At 43.2% G+C, this 18,721-nt stretch overlaps 1 protein-coding gene across 11 annotated transcripts in view; it reads left to right on the top strand.

Moving 5' to 3' along the window:
* The window catches only part of CACNA1G (calcium voltage-gated channel subunit alpha1 G), a 338,489-nt gene that overhangs the window by 302,242 nt on the left and 17,526 nt on the right, over nucleotides 1-18,721 (top strand). For all 11 annotated transcript variants that reach the window (XM_075845569.1, XM_075845564.1, XM_075845566.1 and 8 more), the window contains one exon: nucleotides 2,478-2,652. In XM_075845569.1, the coding sequence (XP_075701684.1) occupies nucleotides 2,478-2,652 (175 nt within the window). The remainder of the gene's footprint in view (nucleotides 1-2,477; nucleotides 2,653-18,721) is intronic.

The following is an 18,721-nucleotide window of genomic DNA, read 5'->3' as shown; positions in this document are numbered from 1 at the left end:
TGCTGTGATGTGGAGCAATTATTCTAGGGGAACATATTATACCTCTTTGAGTTAACATTTGGAGGCACACAGTATAGCTAGAGGTCTGTAGTATGGGTATGCCGCACGTATGTTTTAAAATAAGGCTTCATCTATAGGTAGTCCCCTGAAGAATGTTCCTTTATGTTTATCCCTCAGCTCTTATCTTGAATCTGTCTGAAGGGTTCTTTTACACCGGCCAATTGGCCGTAAAAACGAGCGGCGATCAACGAGACAGCTAGTTAATCGGCGCTCGTTTGCTCATTTCACAAGGAGCTGTATATGGGAGCTAGGAGCTATGTCCCCATGCATTTCCATCATGTCGGCAGCAAATCTTCCTGTTTACAAAGGGAGATGTGCTGACGACAACGATAATATGTTATGCCGCCTAAACAATACGGCCAGCCGACGAACGAGCGTTTGCCTGATCATTGCCCCGTGTAAAAGGACCTTATTGATAATATCCACATAAATAAGAGCCCAACAGTTAATATCCACATAAATAAGAGCCCCACAGATAATATCCACATAAATAAGAGCCCCACAGATAATATCCACATAAATAAGTGCACAGAGTCCTACAGATAAGAGCCCCACAGATAATATCCACATAAATAAGAGCCCCACAGATAATATCCACATAAATAAGTGCACAGAGTCCTACAGATAAGGGCCCAACAGATAATATCCACATAAATAAAAGCCCCACAGATAATATCCACATAAATAAGTGCACAGATAGAGTGCTACAGATAAGGGCCCAACAGTTAATATCCACATAAATAAAAGCCCCACAGGAAAACAGATGAGATCCCTACAGATAAGGCCCTTACAGTTGTGATCATTTTTAGGCCTCATGTACACGATAATTGATTCTAAATGACAGTATATGGAGTGCACTACAAGTTTACAGTATCGATCTGCTTTGTATGTGTTGGAGCATGGCACAATATTCTTTCTCATGGAGCCTTTGTGTAAATTTAAAAAACACAGAGGTACAGTCTGGGCACTATTTTTCCTATTTTTAATAATGTATTTCCTTAAGTATTATTATTGGAAAATCAGGAAAATTTCCAGGCCTTTTTTTTTTTTTTTTTTACAGAGGACAATCTATTAAACTGTTGTCTTCGTCTCAACACCGCTTGGGGCACCCCTCTATATAAGTCAGAGCGAAAAGCCACTAAAAAGCAGTGGTTCTTGTTATGGTAGGCTCAATATGTCCATGTATTCCACAGATGGTCTTTCATTTTAATTGCCACATGTAATTCTACATTTCACCCATATCCGCTCTGTGCCGAGGATTTAAAAATGCCCCTTTAATTATTTATTAAATTTAACTTTGTTCATTTGACAATTCTGTTGGTTCCTCTTTCTTTTTATTTATCCAACAGTCCAACTTTTGTATAAATTGAGGTAAATTATAACTATTCTAGGTAATGTAATAATTACGTCCCCCTGTCATTTGTCCCTTCTATCCGTCTTTAGATAGCTCATAATTCTTTAAATCTAACCATTTCCTAACATTTATCCTTTCAAGAAGCCCGTAAAAATAGTATACCGCTTTCGATATTTCCTGCATTTTTTCATGAGCTTCTTGGCTATACGTGAGCAAAAACTGCACAAAAAAACGCTGCAATTCGTGGTGAAGTGGTGTTTTTTTTGCACAGCACACTAGCACTAGATGCGCGGGCACCCCAAAAGTCTACAGATAATTTTGCTTCAGTACTCACCAGAAGGTTTATTAGGACCCCAACTCTATGTAGAGTTGAAAGTTAATGCTTCGTTTTTTAAGGGTGCATTCAAATGGGTCAGTAATGGTGTGTCAGAGAGCCGCACCATTACCAATCTGCAATAGCCACAGTAAAAACCTCATGATTAACCTCATAAACACAAAAGACCCTTTATAAAGGACACATTTTCCTAGACCTGCAGTCCCACTTCTTATAGCAGTTCAATAAAGTGCACATTTGAAATGAACGCTCGTTCCCGATCCCGAGCTCATTCCCGAAACCCTCGTTCATCAGCTGATCGTATAGTTTAGGCAGCAAGAAATGTTATCAATGTCTGCAGCACATCTCCCTGTGTAAACAGGGAGACGTTCTGCCGACATGAAAAACCTTGTGAAAAGAGCAAACGAGCGCCAATCAACCAGCTGCCTAGTTGATCGGCGCTCGTTTTCATGGCCAAATAAAACATCTAAGCTCCCCTAGGAAGCAGTATGCAGTCAGCTCCCTCTAGTGGTGGCTGCAGGTAGCCAGAATGTTATGTTTTAAAATTATGGCAAAGCAGGGGATTTGGAAAACGAAAACCAATCTACTACAGCTATAAACATATATTAGGAAATTAATTAGCACAGAATGTTGAATCTATTAAGTATAAATAAAATTGTATTCTGGGGTGAACCATGACACTTTTTTATTTTAAGAAATTTTTTTCAAATATTTTTCTTTTTATTTCAGACTGAATATTCGCCAATACAAAAGTCATCAGCTGCTAAAGGAAGCAATTTATTAAGTGTAAAAAAGCCTCTGGTTTGCAGAACCCACTCACTGCCAAATGACAGCTACATGTTAAGGACAGAACATGTGTGTGCAGAATGCCAGGCGAAAAGAAATGTATCCTGCCAGAAATCAGGTACTGTATAAACAATGCACTATGTAAATTAGATGTAATAAATCATAAGATATAACATAAGCGAAATATAGAGGATGTAAAATAAGAAAAAGTATATTTTGTTTTGGACAACGTTCAGCTGCCATTACATTGTTGTGCCATGGATAACATAGCAGAGGGTTCACACTTTTTTTTTGAGGTGCAATTCTGGGTGAGAACCAGGGCCGGACTGAGACAAAAAAGCAGCCCTGGCACAAAATCCCCAGCAGCCAACACACTCTGTCTAAAACCGGCCCTGGCCCTAAGCCCCCCAGTCACAGCACACAGCGCACGTCGGTCGATTCGATCCAAAGTGATTTCTGTTGAATGTCAGATTACCGCACTTTTTTATGAGGTGAAAATGCGTTCCGGTGGAGCAGCTAGCTCACATCTTATGTGCTCAACATTCAGCTTTCCCCCTTCCCCATAGAGCAACACCTACTGGGTGACGGAACGTGATACTTGATTGAGTGATAAGTATATTGCTGAAATCTGCAATAATGTTCTGTAAAAGAGAACTGGTTCAGCCGCATAAGTAACTTTCTTATACAGCAACCTCCTCACTACACCACCTCCACCCAGCGAGGTATCCTCTCAGGCAATGCCACACTTCAGGATCTGAGCCAGGGTCCACACAGAAGACACTGCTTAAGCACCAGACCACCAGCTCAGGCTGATCACTGAGCTTTCTTATTGTCCCCATAAGACCAAATGTAAACGTCACTTCCAGCAGGAATCAGAACATGTCATCTTTGGAAGAATTTCTTGCCAACTGGTGAAAGCAGAGGTAGCGCACTGGTAAAAAGCTCTGCTAATAAATTAGAGGTGCGAGGACCATGTGAGTTCTATCTCCAGGATCTCCAGCCTTAAAAGCAGTTAGCCACCGTGCAGTCATGTCCCAATGTCATCCAAGGTTTTTCTTGTTGAAGGTCCGATTACCCGTTTTTAAAAGACGTGAAAAATGCATCTGTGTAAAACTGCCGTGCAGCTAGCTCACAGCTTGCGTGATCTGAGTTGAGTACAGGAATCACTTCTGTACAATGTGGGCTCTAACCCCCACATTGTCCTCCTGGTGAACGTGGGCAGCTCCCCCTTTCCAAAAGTGCCACCTATGGAGGGATTATGATACCTGTTTGAGAGATGAGTATATTGCTGAAATAATCCACTATATAAATACAGCTGTCTCAAAAGTAACTTTCTTATGCAGCAACAATCTCATTGCACTGCCTCCACAATTTTGGACAATCCACACTTCAGGATTTGAACCAAGGACTGCACAGAAGACACTCACCATTCAGACACCACTTAATCACCACACCACCAGCTCACATTGGCATTTCAGCTTTCTTATTGTCCCCATAAGACCAAATGAAATCATTACTTCCAGCAGGAATAAGAACATGTCATCTTTGGAAGAGTTTGTGGGTGGCTCTCGACCTCAGAGGTAGCACACTGTTAATGTCCTCTGCTGATAAACTAGGAGTGTCAGGGACATGTTGGTTCTATCATGCAGGTTGACAAGGCAAGGCATCCTTTTAAAGGAGAAATGCATTGCCCTGTTGACCGTCAGCCACTTGCAAAATTGTTACCAAGCACAAGCAACAAACTCATATAAGTGAGGAGACCACCATCTACAACACAAGCAGGATGCTTTGAACCTAGGGACATGGGCTAACTCCATAGAAAAAGCAGGCCTAGGCACTTAAGCCCCAAGCCACCACGCTGTCATGTAAAGTTTTTTTTGTTGAATGTCCGATTACCCGTTTTTAAAAGATGTGAAAAATGCATCCTTGTAAAGCTGCCATGCAGCTAGCGTGATCCAAGTTGAGCGCAGGGATCACGTCTATGCAATGTGGGCTCTAACCCCCATGTTGTCCTCCTGGTGACCTTGGGCTGCTCCCCCCTTCCCAGAGTGCCACCTATGGAGAGATGGATTCTGATACCTGTTTTTTTTGTGATGAGTATATTGCTGAAATCTGCAATAATCTACTATATAAATACAGCTGTCTCAAAAGAGACAGCTGCATAAGTAACTTTTTTTACATAATTAACTTTCTTATGCAGCAACAATCTTATCACACTGCCTCCACACCACCCAGCAAAGTACCATTTTGGACAATCCACACTTCAGGATTTGAACCAAGGACTGCACAGAAGACACTCACCACATTCAGACACCACCTAATTACCACAACACCAGCTCACATTGGTATCTTAGCTTTCTTATTGTCCCCATAAGACCAAATGAAATCATTACTTCCAGCAGGAATAAGAACATGTAATCTTTGGAAGAGTTTGCAGCTGGCTCTTGATAGCAGAGGCAGCACGCTGGTAATGTTCTTTGTTGATATACTAGAAGTGTCAGGGATGTGTTGGTTATATCCCAAGGATCTCCTCCTTGTGTCTTAGTTTTGAAAGTCTTTCACCAGTGCAGGTTCACAAGGCGAGGCATCCTTTTAACCCCTTCCCGACATTTGCCGTACATGTACGTCATGGAAAGCATTGACTTCCCGCATCTTGCCGTACATGTACGTCAAATGCAGAAGGGGTTACCGTATCAAAAATAAAAGTTTTAAAGTAAAGATGGCTGCTGTTCATAACAGCAGGACATCTGTACACGATGCCCAGGGGGGTGTCGCCTCCCCCCCGCATCGGCGATCGCCGCCATTGGCCGTTCAATTCAGACCGGCCAATTGCGGCTGTTTGCGGCTTTTGCCAATCACTGTGCCACAGGGCACAGTGATATGGTGGTGATTGGTGCTGTCTAGGACAGCACCAATGACTACCATGTTCCATATAAAAAATGGCGGTGATGCCAGCCCCCAGATCGCTATGGTTGGTCGGTCAGCACCGACCGACCAATCGCAGCCATGGCGGGTGTTTGAAACACCCTACACCAGCCCTGCCCACCTCATTCCGGTTAGGAACGGTGAGCAGAGCTGGTGTGACCGTCTGTGAAGCCAACTTACCGAATCTGAGGCCTTCTGTGCTGCGATCCTGCTGTGACGTCTTCATCCGACTGCTTCCTGCAGAAGAGTGAACCGTCATCATCATCAACTGTGCTGCTGCTGATTTTTTTTTTTTTTAGCAGCAGCACTTGTTTTTTTTCCTAAACTTCTTATCCCTGTACCCTCCCCCCCCATCCCACCCTCCCCATCTTTCCCTTTTTACGTCCTGCGGCCGCCGAGTACGGATCAGTGACCGCCATCACTGACCGCCAATTTTTGGCACAGGACTTCCTTTTTTTTTGTATTTTTGCACCTCCCTGTGTGCGCCCTGCGGCCACTGAGTGCTGATCAGTGACCGCCATCACTGATCAGCATCCGTGGTAATTTTTTTTATTTTTTGGCCTTTTTTATTACTGCACCTTTTTTTTGCGTGCGCCCTGCGGCTACTGAGTGCTGAGTCTAATAATCAGCCTCAGTGGTAATTTGTTTACGCAGGTTTTTTTTTGGCCTTTTTTTCTTCATTTTATAAAACTGTAAAAAAAAAAGACTAGCATTAGAGTAGCGGACGTTTACTGACGTCCGTTTTGTAAAAAAAGATATATAGCAGAAGTTCTAGCTATATATTTTTTTATACAGTTTGAATAAATTGACTTCTTATAGTTAGCGTCCATTTAGTGACGGACATTTAGTTCGTTCACTAAATTTTTGATAGCGTAGCGACAGTTAGTATAAATTTATAGCGTTATAGTCAGCGTCCGTTTAGTGACGGACATTCAGTTTTTTTTAACTGAAGTTCGTTCACTAAATTTTTGATAGCGTAGCGACAGTTAGTATAAATTTACATCTTATAGTCAGCGTCCGTTTAGTGACATACATTCAGTTTTTTTTAACTGAAATTTGTTCACTAAATTTTTGATAGCGTAGCGACAGTTTTAGTATAAATTTACATCTTATAGTCAGCGTCCGTTTAGTGACGGACATTCAGTTTTTTTTTAACTGAAGTTCGTTCACTAAATTTTTGATAGCGTAGCGACAGTTAGTATAAATTTATAGCGTTATAGTCAGTGTCCGTTTAGTGACGGACATTCAGTTTTTTTTAACTGAAGTTCGTTCACTAAATTTTTGATAGCGTAGCGACAGTTAGTATAAATTTATAGCGTTATAGTCAGCGTCCGTTTAGTGACGGACATTCAGTTTTTTTTAACTGAAGTTTGTTCACTAAATTTTTGATAGCGTAGCGACAGTTTTAGTATAAATTTACATCTTATAGTCAGCGTCCATTTAGTGACATACATTCAGTTTTTTTTAACTGAAATTTGTTCACTAAATTTCTGATAGCGTAGCGACACAGTTGTAGCTCAGTTTTTTTTACAGTTCTATATTGAACGTTCAATAAATTTCTTTCTCCTAAATTTTTCTTATTCTTCTCTTCTTTTTCTTTTTTTTTTCCTATAAATTTCATATTACACGTGTAAAAGCACAACATACAAAACCACCTCTATAAAGAGTATTACACGTGTTGAAGCACTACATACCCCCCTAATAAAAATGGCCCAATCATCTCAAAGGCTCTACTCCGCTGAGGAGGCATACGCCATCCTGGCCTCTGACACTGAATCGGCCAGCGAGGGAGAAGAGGAAATTGCCCCATTCATCTTGACCTCATCATCCTCATCCAGTGATGAGGAACCCCCGCAAAGACGCCCCAGGACATCAGCTGAGGCAACCCCCCAAATGAGCGATACCCTGTGGAACCCACCCCCTGATAATTATGAGCCTCACATTCCAGATTTCACAGGGAGCTCTGGAATTCTATTTGAGACTGTAGGCCTCGCAGAAATTCACTATTTCAATCTGTTTTTCACTGAGGATTTTGTTAATGTAATGGCGGCCCAAACAAATTTATATGCCCAACAATTTTTAGCCCAAAACCCCACGTCATCATTTGCTAGGTGGACCCCCATAGAGGCAGCGGAGATGATGAAATTTTGGGGCCTTGTCCTACATATGGGCCTAGTAAAAAAAACAGAGATTAGGCAATACTGGAGTGCGGACATTTTATACAGCACCCCATTATACCGCATGGCAATGACCCGGGCACGATTTGAAATTATTCTGAAATTTTTGCATTATAATGATAATGCACAGTGCCCGCCCCGTGATGACCCCACATACGACCGCCTATTCAAAATCAGGCCAATGATTGATTATTTCTGCACCAAATTTCAGGAAGTGTACACCCCCGAAAAGAACATAGCAATAGACGAGTCCCTTGTACATTTTAAGGGGAGACTAAAATTCCGCCAATACCTGCCAAGCAAGAGGGCGAGGTATGGAATTAAAATGTACAAGCTGTGCGAGAGCAGCTCAGGGTACACCTACAGGTTTCGGGTTTATGAAGGGAAGGACACCAGGATAGAACCTCCAGAATGCCCCCCTGTCCTGGGAGTTAGTGGAAAAATAGTGTGGGACTTGATGCACCCACTTCTGGACCAGGGTTATCACCTTTACGTGGATAACTTCTATACCAGCATCCCACTATTTAAATGCCTCTCCACCAGAAGTACTGTAGCATGCGGCACCGTGCGCAAAAATCAGAGAGGCCTCTCTAAAAATCTGATTGGGCAACCCCTAAGAAAAGGAGAAAGCAGGGCACTACACAGCGATAACTTGTTGCTGGTCAAGTATAAGGACAAGAGGGACGTCCTTATGTTGACCACAATACACGGTAGTGGCATCACCCCTGTCCCTGTCCGAGGTAGCACCACAATGACCCCCAAGCCAGACTGCATCCTCGGCTACAATAAGTACATGGGAGGTGTTGATCTCTCTGATCAAGTACTGAAGCCGTACAGTGCCATGCGTAAAACAAAGACGTGGTACAAAAAGCTGGCCGTGCACGTGGTACAGATGGCATTGTATAACGCTTACGTGCTATACCGATGTGCAGGCCGGACAGGGACATTCCTTCAGTTTCAAGAAGCGGTTATCAAGGCCCTTGTATTTGGGGACCAGGAAGGGGAGAGCCCCAGTACTTCTAGAAGCGATGGTCCACGTATTGTACCAGGGCAACACTTTCCTGGCGAAATCCCCCCCACTGGTAAAAAGGGAAGGAGCCAAAAAAGGTGTAAAGTGTGTTACAACAGAGGGAGAAGACGAGACACAACTTATCATTGTGAAACCTGTCCCGACAAACCTGGCCTGTGCATAAAAGAGTGCTTCAAAGTTTATCACACATCCATGGATTTTAATTGAAACATTTTTTTAAATGCTCACTATACCCCTAGATAATTTACTCAAGGGGTGTAGTTTCCAAAATGGGGTCACTTGTGGGGGGTTTCCACTGTTTTGACCCCTCAGGGGCTTTGCAAATGCGACATGGCCACCGCAAACCATTCCAGTTACATTTGAACTCCAAATGGTGTTCTTTCCCTTCTGAGCCCTGCCGTGTGTCCAAACAGCCGTTTATGACCACATGTGGGGTACTGTTTTACTCGGGATAAACTGCTCTACAAATGTTGTGGTGCTTTTTCTCATTTAGTCCTTGTGGGAATGAAAAAAAAATTTGCTAAACCTACGTTTTATTGGTTAAAATTTACATTTTCATTTTCACGGCCTACTTCCAATAAATTCTGCAAAAAAGCCTGTGGGGTCAAAATGCTCACTATACCCCTAGATAATTTACTCAAGGGGTGTAGTTTCCAAAATGGGGTCACTTGTGGGGGGGTTCCACTGTTTTGTGCCCTCAGGGGCTTTGCAAATGCGACATGGCATCCGCAAACCATTCCTGCTAAATTTGAGCTCCAAAAGCCAAATGGGGTTCCTTCCCTTCTAAGCCCTGCCGTGTGTCCAAACAGCAGTCTATGATCAAATGTGGGGTACTGTTTTACTCGGGACAAACTGCTCTACAAATGTTGTGGTGCTTTTTCTCTTTTAGTCCTTGTGGAAATGAAAAAAAATGAGCTAAACCTACGTTTTATTGGGAAAAATGTAGATTTTCATTTTCACATCCTACTTCCAATAATTTCTGCAAAAAATTTGTGGGGTCAAAATGCTCACTATACCCCTAGATAATTTCCTCAAGGGGTGTAGTTTCCAAAATGGGGTCACTTGTTGGGGGTTTCCACTGTTTTGTGCCCTCAGGGGCTTTGCAAATGCGACATGGCATCCGCAAACCATTCCTGCTAAATTTGAGCTCCAAAAGCCAAATGGGGTTCCTTCCCTTCTAAGCCCTGCCGTGTGTCCAAACAGCAGTCTATGATCAAATGTGGGGTACTGTTTTACTCGGGACAAACTGCTCTACAAATGTTGTGGTGCTTTTTCTCTTTTAGACCTTGTGAAAATGAAAAAAAATTAGCTAAACCTACGTTTTATTGGGAAAAATGTAGATTTTCATTTTCACATCCTACTTCCAATAATTTCTGCAAAAAATTTGTGGGGTCAAAATGCTCACTATACCCCTAGATAATTTCCTCAAGGGGTGTAGTTTCCAAAATGGGGTCACTTGTGGGGGGTTTCCACTGTTTTGTGCCCTCAGGGGCTTTGCAAATGCGACATGGCATCCGCAAACCATTCCTGCTAAATTTGAGCTCCAAAAGCCAAATGGGGTTCCTTCCCTTCTAAGCCCTGCCGTGTGTCCAAACAGCAGTCTATGATCAAATGTGGGGTACTGTTTTACTCGGGACAAACTGCTCTACAAATGTTGTGGTGCTTTTTCTCTTTTAGTCCTTGTGGAAATGAAAAAAAATGAGCTAAACCTACGTTTTATTGGGAAAAATGTAGATTTTCATTTTCACATCCTACTTCCAATAATTTCTGCAAAAAATTTGTGGGGTCAAAATGCTCACTATACCCCTAGATAATTTCCTCAAGGGGTGTAGTTTCCAAAATGGGGTCACTTGTTGGGGGTTTCCACTGTTTTGTGCCCTCAGGGGCTTTGCAAATGCGACATGGCATCCGCAAACCATTCCTGCTAAATTTGAGCTCCAAAAGCCAAATGGGGTTCCTTCCCTTCTAAGCCCTGCCGTGTGTCCAAACAGCAGTCTATGATCAAATGTGGGGTACTGTTTTACTCGGGACAAACTGCTCTACAAATGTTGTGGTGCTTTTTCTCTTTTAGACCTTGTGAAAATGAAAAAAAATTAGCTAAACCTACGTTTTATTGGGAAAAATGTAGATTTTCATTTTCACATCCTACTTCCAATAATTTCTGCAAAAAATTTGTGGGGTCAAAATGCTCACTATACCCCTAGATAATTTCCTCAAGGGGTGTAGTTTCCAAAATGGGGTCACTTGTGGGGGGTTTCCACTGTTTTGTGCCCTCAGGGGCTTTGCAAATGCGACATGGCATCCGCAAACCATTCCTGCTAAATTTGAGCTCCAAAAGCCAAATGGGGTTCCTTCCCTTCTAAGCCCTGCCGTGTGTCCAAACAGCAGTCTATGATCAAATGTGGGGTACTGTTTTACTCGGGACAAACTGCTCTACAAATGTTGTGGTGCTTTTTCTCTTTTAGTCCTTGTGGAAATGAAAAAAAATGAGCTAAACCTACGTTTTATTGGGAAAAATGTAGATTTTCATTTTCACATCCTACTTCCAATAATTTCTGCAAAAAATTTGTGGGGTCAAAATGCTCACTATACCCCTAGATAATTTCCTCAAGGGGTGTAGTTTCCAAAATGGGGTCACTTGTTGGGGGTTTCCACTGTTTTGTGCCCTCAGGGGCTTTGCAAATGCGACATGGCATCCGCAAACCATTCCTGCTAAATTTGAGCTCCAAAAGCCAAATGGGGTTCCTTCCCTTCTAAGCCCTGCCGTGTGTCCAAACAGCAGTCTATGATCAAATGTGGGGTACTGTTTTACTCGGGACAAACTGCTCTACAAATGTTGTGGTGCTTTTTCTCTTTTAGACCTTGTGAAAATGAAAAAAAATTAGCTAAACCTACGTTTTATTGGGAAAAATGTAGATTTTCATTTTCACATCCTACTTCCAATAATTTCTGCAAAAAATCTGTGGGGTCAAAATGCTCACTATACCCCTAGATAATTTCCTCAAGGGGTGTAGTTTCCAAAATGGGGTCACTTGTGGGGGGTTTCCACTGTTTTGTGCCCTCAGGGGCTTTGCAAATGTGACATGGCCTCCGCAAACCATTCCTGCTAAATTTGAGCTCCAAAAGCCAAATGGGGTTCCTTCCCTTCTAAGCCCTGCCATGTGTCCAAACAGCAGTCTATGATCAAATGTGGGGTACTGTTTTACTCGGGACAAACTGCTCTACAAATGTTGTGGTGCTTTTTCTCTTTTAGTCCTTGTGGAAATGAAAAAAAAATTAGCTAAACCTACGTTTTATTGGGAAAAATGTAGATTTTCATTTTCACATCCTACTTCCAATAATTTCTGCAAAAAACCTGTGGGGTCAAAATGCTCACTATACCCCTAGATAATTTCCTCAAGGGGTGTAGTTTCCAAAATGGGGTCACTTGTGGGCGGTTTCCACTGTTTTGGCACCGCAAGAGTCCTTCAAACCGGATATGGTGCCTAAAATATATTGTAATAAAAACAAGGCCCCAAAATCCTCAAGGTGCTCCTTTGCTTCGGAGGCCTGTGTTTCAGTCCATAAGCACGCTAGGGCGACATGTGGGATATTTCTAAAAACTGCAGAATCTGGGCAATAAATATTGAGTTGCATTTTTCTGGTGAAACTTTCTGTGTTACACAAAAAATGGATTCAAAATGAATTTCTGCAAAAAAAAACGAAATTTGTAAATTTCCCCTCTATATTGCTTTCATTCCTGTGAAACGTCTAAAGGGTTAAAACACTTTCTGAATGCTGTTTTGAATACTTTGAGGGGTGCAGTTTTTAAAATGGGGTGACTTTTTGGGGGTTTCTAATATATAAGGCCCTCAAAGCCACTTCAGAACTGAACTGGCCCCTGTAAAAATAGCCTTTTGAAATTTTCTTGAAAATGTGAGAAATTGCTGCTAAAGTTCTAAGCCTTGTAACGTCCTAGAAAAATAAAAGGATGTTCAAAAAACGATGCCAAACTAAAGTAGACACATGGGGGATGTTAATTAGCAACAATTTTGTGTGTTATAACTGCCTGTCTTACAAGCAGATACATTTAAATTGATAAAAATGCTATTTTTTGCAATTTTTCACTATATTTTGGTGTTTTTCACAATTAAATACTGAATGTATCGGGCAAATTTTGCCAGTAACATAAAGTCCAATGTGTCACGAGAAAACAATCTCAGAATCGCTTGGATAGGTACAAGCATTCCGACGTTATTACCACATAAAGTGAAACATGTCAGATTTGAAAAATGAGGCTTGGTCAGGAAGGTCAAAAGTGGCTAAAGAGGGAAGGGGTTAAAGTAAAAATGCATTGTCCTGTTGAAAGTCAGCCGCTTGCCAAAATTGTTTGAAAAACGTCACTAAGCACAAGCAACAAACTTGTATAAGTGAGGAGACCACCATCTACCACACAAACAACATGCAGGATGCCTTGAACCTAGGGACATCGTAATCTCATTTACATCGTAATCTCGCGAGATTACGTTTGCCTTGATGGAATTCTCACAGAAAAGATTCAGAAGTGTGAGGATTCTGAATAAACATCACGTCCTGGCTGGAGGTAATGTATATTCATTATCAGGACACTGTAGTAATCTTATAGTGTGTGTATGTAGCGGCACATAACGATATAGCTATATCGCTAGTGCAGTGTAAATAAATGGAGAGAAGTGTATGACGCTGATTGGTCATCGTCATACACTCCTCTGTACAACGCCCACTTGGTCTAAAGTAAAAACACGCCCACTTGGGCATTAAGAAAGTAATTAGCATAAAGCTAAAAATCGCTCATAAAGTGGTAAAAATAGATTGTTTTTCCAGGGGCGGACATACCGCATGTGCAGCCGGTGCAGCTGCACAAGGGCCCCGCGTGGGAAGGGGGCCCGTTCAGTGGCGTAACTACCACAGTAGCAGCCGTAGCAGCTGCTACGGGGCCCGCGGCATGGGGGGGCCCGTGTCGCCCTGACAGGCACATTACATTTTATGTACCAGGCCTGGCGGCACGGGCCCCCTCATGCCTAGTAGCATCACAACACTAGGCATGAGGGGAGGGAGGGGGCGGGGGCCCGGTGATAGCCGCCACACTGCACTACCAATCGGGAGGGAGGGGGCGGGTGCCCGGGCCCGGTGATAGCCGCTACACTGCACTGCCAATCTGGCACAGATGAATAGGACAGGACGGCGATGCTGGTGGTAGGAGGAGCGCTCAGGCAGGGGAGAGGACAGGGGGCGGTGCGACGTAAGACTTCGGGCGGCTGGACAGTACAGTCAGGACTGCCGGAGAACTCATAGGATGAGCGGAGGACAGACACAGGACGAGTGGAGGACGTGCAGACTGCAGAGGACAGGTAGATGAAGTTAAAAAGTTCATGTCAGAAGGGAGAAGTTTTTATGTAGAAAAATCTGCCTCATAATTCCTTCCGGAATTTTGAGGCATATTTTGACCTGCCGGTAGAACACTTCCCGCGTTTTTCATTGCGTTTTTTTGTGGCGTTTTTCGGCCATCGGGCCGTGGGCAGGGAAACGCAGCAAAAAACGCATTTTCTGCCTGCCATTGTTGTCAATGGGAAGTCAGAGACAGAAACGCCCGAAGAAAGGGCATTGCGCTTCTTTTTCCCGCATGCGGTTTTTACTGCTCGCAGGAAAAATTTCATGGATTTCAATGGGAGGCACTTTCTGACGTTTTTCGCGAAAAAAACCTCAGTGTGAACTCCCCCTAACACAGGGGCGTAACTACTGCTATAGCAGCCGTAGCGGCTGCTACGGGGCCGCGGCATGAGGGGGCCCGCGTCACCTGCCGGCACGGGCCCCCACCTTGGCCGGAATCTCCGCTAGCTGCCGCTATGGCTGCTACAGCGCGATGCCACGGAACACTACGGCAGAGCAGGGAGTATCTCCCCGCTCTGCCATTAAACATAAGACATGTATCCCCTATCCACAGGATAGGGGATACGTGTGTGATCGCTGGCATTGATAGGGAGAACGGGGGACCGAAAGTGTGTTACTTGTGTAAAAATGTGTTCTTGTGTTCTAAACTGGTAATAAAATGTACAATATAAATCTTCCTTCATAATTTTTATTAGTAAGGTTTATTTTTATATGCATATATATGTTTAGGTAACTTTGTCGGTATTGGGGGGGGGGCGGGGGGGCCCTGGCACATTATCTGCACAGGGGCCTTTTGCAGTCTGTGTCCGCCACTGTGTTTTTCTAAATAAAAAGCACTGCTGTCATCTACATTATAGCGCCCATCTCCTTATGTAGGAGATAGGGCACTTATAATGTGGTGACAGAACCTCTTTAATGGCTACAACATCTATTTAGTTCCCCTGACTCTGAACCTACATTTAAAAAGATTTATTACAAATAAAGATTACAGTGGAAGAAGTAGGAAGTAGGAATGAAAACTATGTGATCAGGGCCAGACTGAGACACAAAAACCAGCCCTGGCACACAAGCCCCAGCAGCCTGAACACTCTGTCTAAAACCAGCCCTGGCCCTAAGCCCCCAGTCACAGCACACAGCGCACGTCGGTTGATTCGGTCCAAAGTGATTTCTGTTGAATGTCAGAGTACCGCACTTTTTTATAAGGTGAAAATGCGTTCCGGTGGAGCAGCTAGCTCACATCTTATGTGCTCAACATTCAGCTTTCCCCCTTCCCCATAGAGCAACACCTACAGGGTGACGGAACATGATACTTGATTGAGTGATAAGTATGAAATCTGCAATAATGTTCTGTAAAAGACAACTGGTTCAGCCGCATAAGTAACATTCTTATGCAGCAATCTCCTCACTACACCACCTCCACCCAGCGAGGTATCCTCTCAGAAGAGGCCACACTTCAGTATATGAACCAGGGTCCACACAGAAGACGCTGCTTAAAGAGGCTCTGTCACCACATTATACGTGGCCTATCTTCTACATAATGTGATCGGTGCTGTAATGTAGATTACAGCAGTGTTTTTTATTTAGAAAAACGATCATAAAGCTAAAATAGGTCATGAGTTTCTAAATGGACAACTGGGCGTGTTTCACTTTTTGACCAAGTGGGCGTTGTGCAGAGAAGTGTATGACGCTGACCAATCGGTGTCATTCACTTCTCCCCATTAATTTGCACAGCACATAGTGATATAGCTATATGTGCAGCCACATAAACACACTATAACGTTACTCAAGTGTCCCGACAGTGAATATACATTACCTCCAGCCTGGACGTGATGTCTATTCAGAATCCTGACACTTCTGTAGCGTCTGTGTGATGTTTACAGCCAGGCAAGCGTAATCTCGCGAGGTTACGATGTAACCTGTCATTTAAAATGAAATTATGCTTGCCTTGCTGTAAATATCACACAGACGCTACAGAAGTATCAGGATTCTGAATAGACATCACGTCCGGGCTGGAGGTAATGTATATTCACTGTCGGGACACTTGAGTAACGTTATAGTGTGTTTATGTGGCTGCACATAGCGATATAGCTATATCGCTATGTGCTGTGTAAATGAATGGGGAGAAGTGTATGACGCTGATTGGTCACTGATTGGTCAACGTCATACACCTCTCTCCACAACGCCTAACTTGGTCAAAAAGTAAAACACGCCCAGTTGTGCATTTAGAAACTCATGACCTATTTTAGCTTTATGCTAATAACTCCGTCAAAAATTATTGTTTTTCTAAATAAAAAACACTGCTGTAATCTACATTACAGCGCCGATCATATTATGTACAAGATAGGCCACTTATAATGTGGTGACAGAGCCTCTTTAAGCACCAGACCACCAGTTCAGGCTGATCTCTGAGCTTTCTTATTGTCCATATACGACCAAATGTAAACGTCACTTCCGGCAGGAATAAGAACATGTCATCTTTGGAAGAATTTGTTGCCAACAGTTGGAAGCAGAGGTAGCGCACTGGTAAAGATCTCTGCTAATAAATTAGAGGTGTGAGGACCACGTGAGTTCTATCTCCAGGATCTCCAGCCTTAAAAGCAGTTAACCCCCAAACCGGCTTGCTGTCATGTCCCAATGTCATCTGAGGTTTTTCTTGTTGAAGGTCCGATTACCCGTTTTTAAAAGAGGTCAAAAATATGTCCTCATAAAGCTTCTGTGCAGCTAGCTTGCAGCTTGTGTGATCTGATTTGAGCGCAGGAATCACTTCTGCATGATGTGGGTTCCAATCCCCATGTTGGTCTCCTGCTCCCCCTTTCCCAAAGTGCCACCTAATGAGGGATGGATTATGATACCTGTTTGAGTGATGAGTATATTGCTGAAAGCTGCAATAATTTACTATATAAATGCAGCTTTCTCAAAAGAGACCAACACTCTCACTGCACTGCACTGCACTGCCTCCACCCAGCAAAGTACCATTTTGGACAATCCACAAATCAGGATTTGAACCAAGGACTGCACAAAAGTCACCCACTCTTTAAACATCACTTAATCACCACACCACTAGCTCACACTGGAATCTTAGCAAGCTTAGCTCTCTTTCTTAGCTCTCTCAGCTTTCTTATTGTCCCCATAAGACTAAATGAAATCATTACTTCCAGCAGGAATAAGAACATGTCATCTTTGGAAGAGTTTGTTGTTGGCTCCCAATAGTAGAGGTAGCACACTGGTAATGTTCTCTGCTGATAAACTAGAAGTGTCAGGGATGTGTTGGTTCTATCCCCAGGATCTCCTCCTTGTTTCTCAGTTTTGAAAGTCTTTCACCAGTGCAGGTTTACAAGATGAGGCATCCTTTTAAAAGAGAAATGCATTGCCCTGTTGAGCGTCCGCCACTTGCCAAAATGTCACCAAGCAACAAACTTGTATATGTGAGGAGACCACCATCTACCACACATGCAGGATGCTTTGAACCTAGGGACATAGGTTAACGCCATAGCAAACCAGGCCAAGGAACTTAAGCCCCAAGCCACCACACTGTCATAGTGCCCACCTGCCCCAATGTGATCTTAAGTTTTCATGTTGAAGGTCCACGTATCCCTTCTTTAAAAGAGGTGAAAAATGTGTCCTCCTAAGGCTGCCGTGCAGCTAGCTCACAGCTTGCGTGATCTGAGTTGAGTGCAGGAATCACTTCTGTACAATGTGGGTTCCAATCCCCATGTTGTTCTCTTGGTGACCTTGGGCTGCTCCCCCTTTCCCAAAGTGCCACCTAAGGATGGATTCTGATACCTGTTTGAGTGTTGAGTATATTGCTGAAATCTGTAATAATCTACTGTATAAATGCAGCTGTCTCAAAAGAGACAGCTGCATAAGTAACTTTCTTTACATAATTAACTTTCTAATGCAGCAACAATCTCACTGCACTGCCTCTACCCCACTATAAACACCACCCAGCAAAGTACCATTTTGGACAATCTACACATCAGGATTTGAACCAAGGACTGCACAGAAGACACCCACTCTTTAGACATCACTTAATCACCACACCACCAGCTCACACTGGAATCTTAGCTTTCTTATTGTCCCCATAAGACCAAATGAAATCATTATTCCAGCCGGAATAACAACATGTCATCTTTGGAAGAGTTTGTGGCTGGCTCTTGACATCAGAGGTAGTACACTGGTAATGTTCTCTGCTGATAAATGAAAAGTGTCAGGGATGTATTGGTTCTATCCCCAGGGTCTTCTCCTTGTGCCTCAGTTTTGAAAGTCTTTCACCAGTGCAGGTTCACAAGGCGAGGCATCCTTTTAAAAGAGACATGCATTGTCCTGTTGAGCGTCAGCCGCTTGCCAAAATTGTTGGAAAAACATAACCAAGCAACAAACTTGTATATGCAAGGAGACCACCATCTACCAGGCATGCAGGATGCTTTGAACCTAGGGACATAGGTTAACTCCATAGCAAACCAGGACAAGGCACTTAAGCCCCAAGCCACCACACTGTCATACTCCCCACCTGCCCCAATGTGATCTTAAGTTTTCATGTTGAAGGTCCACGTATCCCTTCTTTAAAAGAGGTGAAAAATGTGTCTTCCTAAGGCTGCCGTGCAGCTAGCTCACAGCTTGCGTGATCTGAGTTGAGTGCAGGAATC

The sequence above is a fragment of the Rhinoderma darwinii genome, chromosome 13 (genome assembly GCF_050947455.1).
Source record: "Rhinoderma darwinii isolate aRhiDar2 chromosome 13, aRhiDar2.hap1, whole genome shotgun sequence".
NCBI classification, from domain to species: Eukaryota; Metazoa; Chordata; class Amphibia; order Anura; family Rhinodermatidae; genus Rhinoderma; species Rhinoderma darwinii.
Note: the sequence above shows the minus strand (reverse complement) of the source record. Positions and strands in the feature narration are given on the sequence as shown.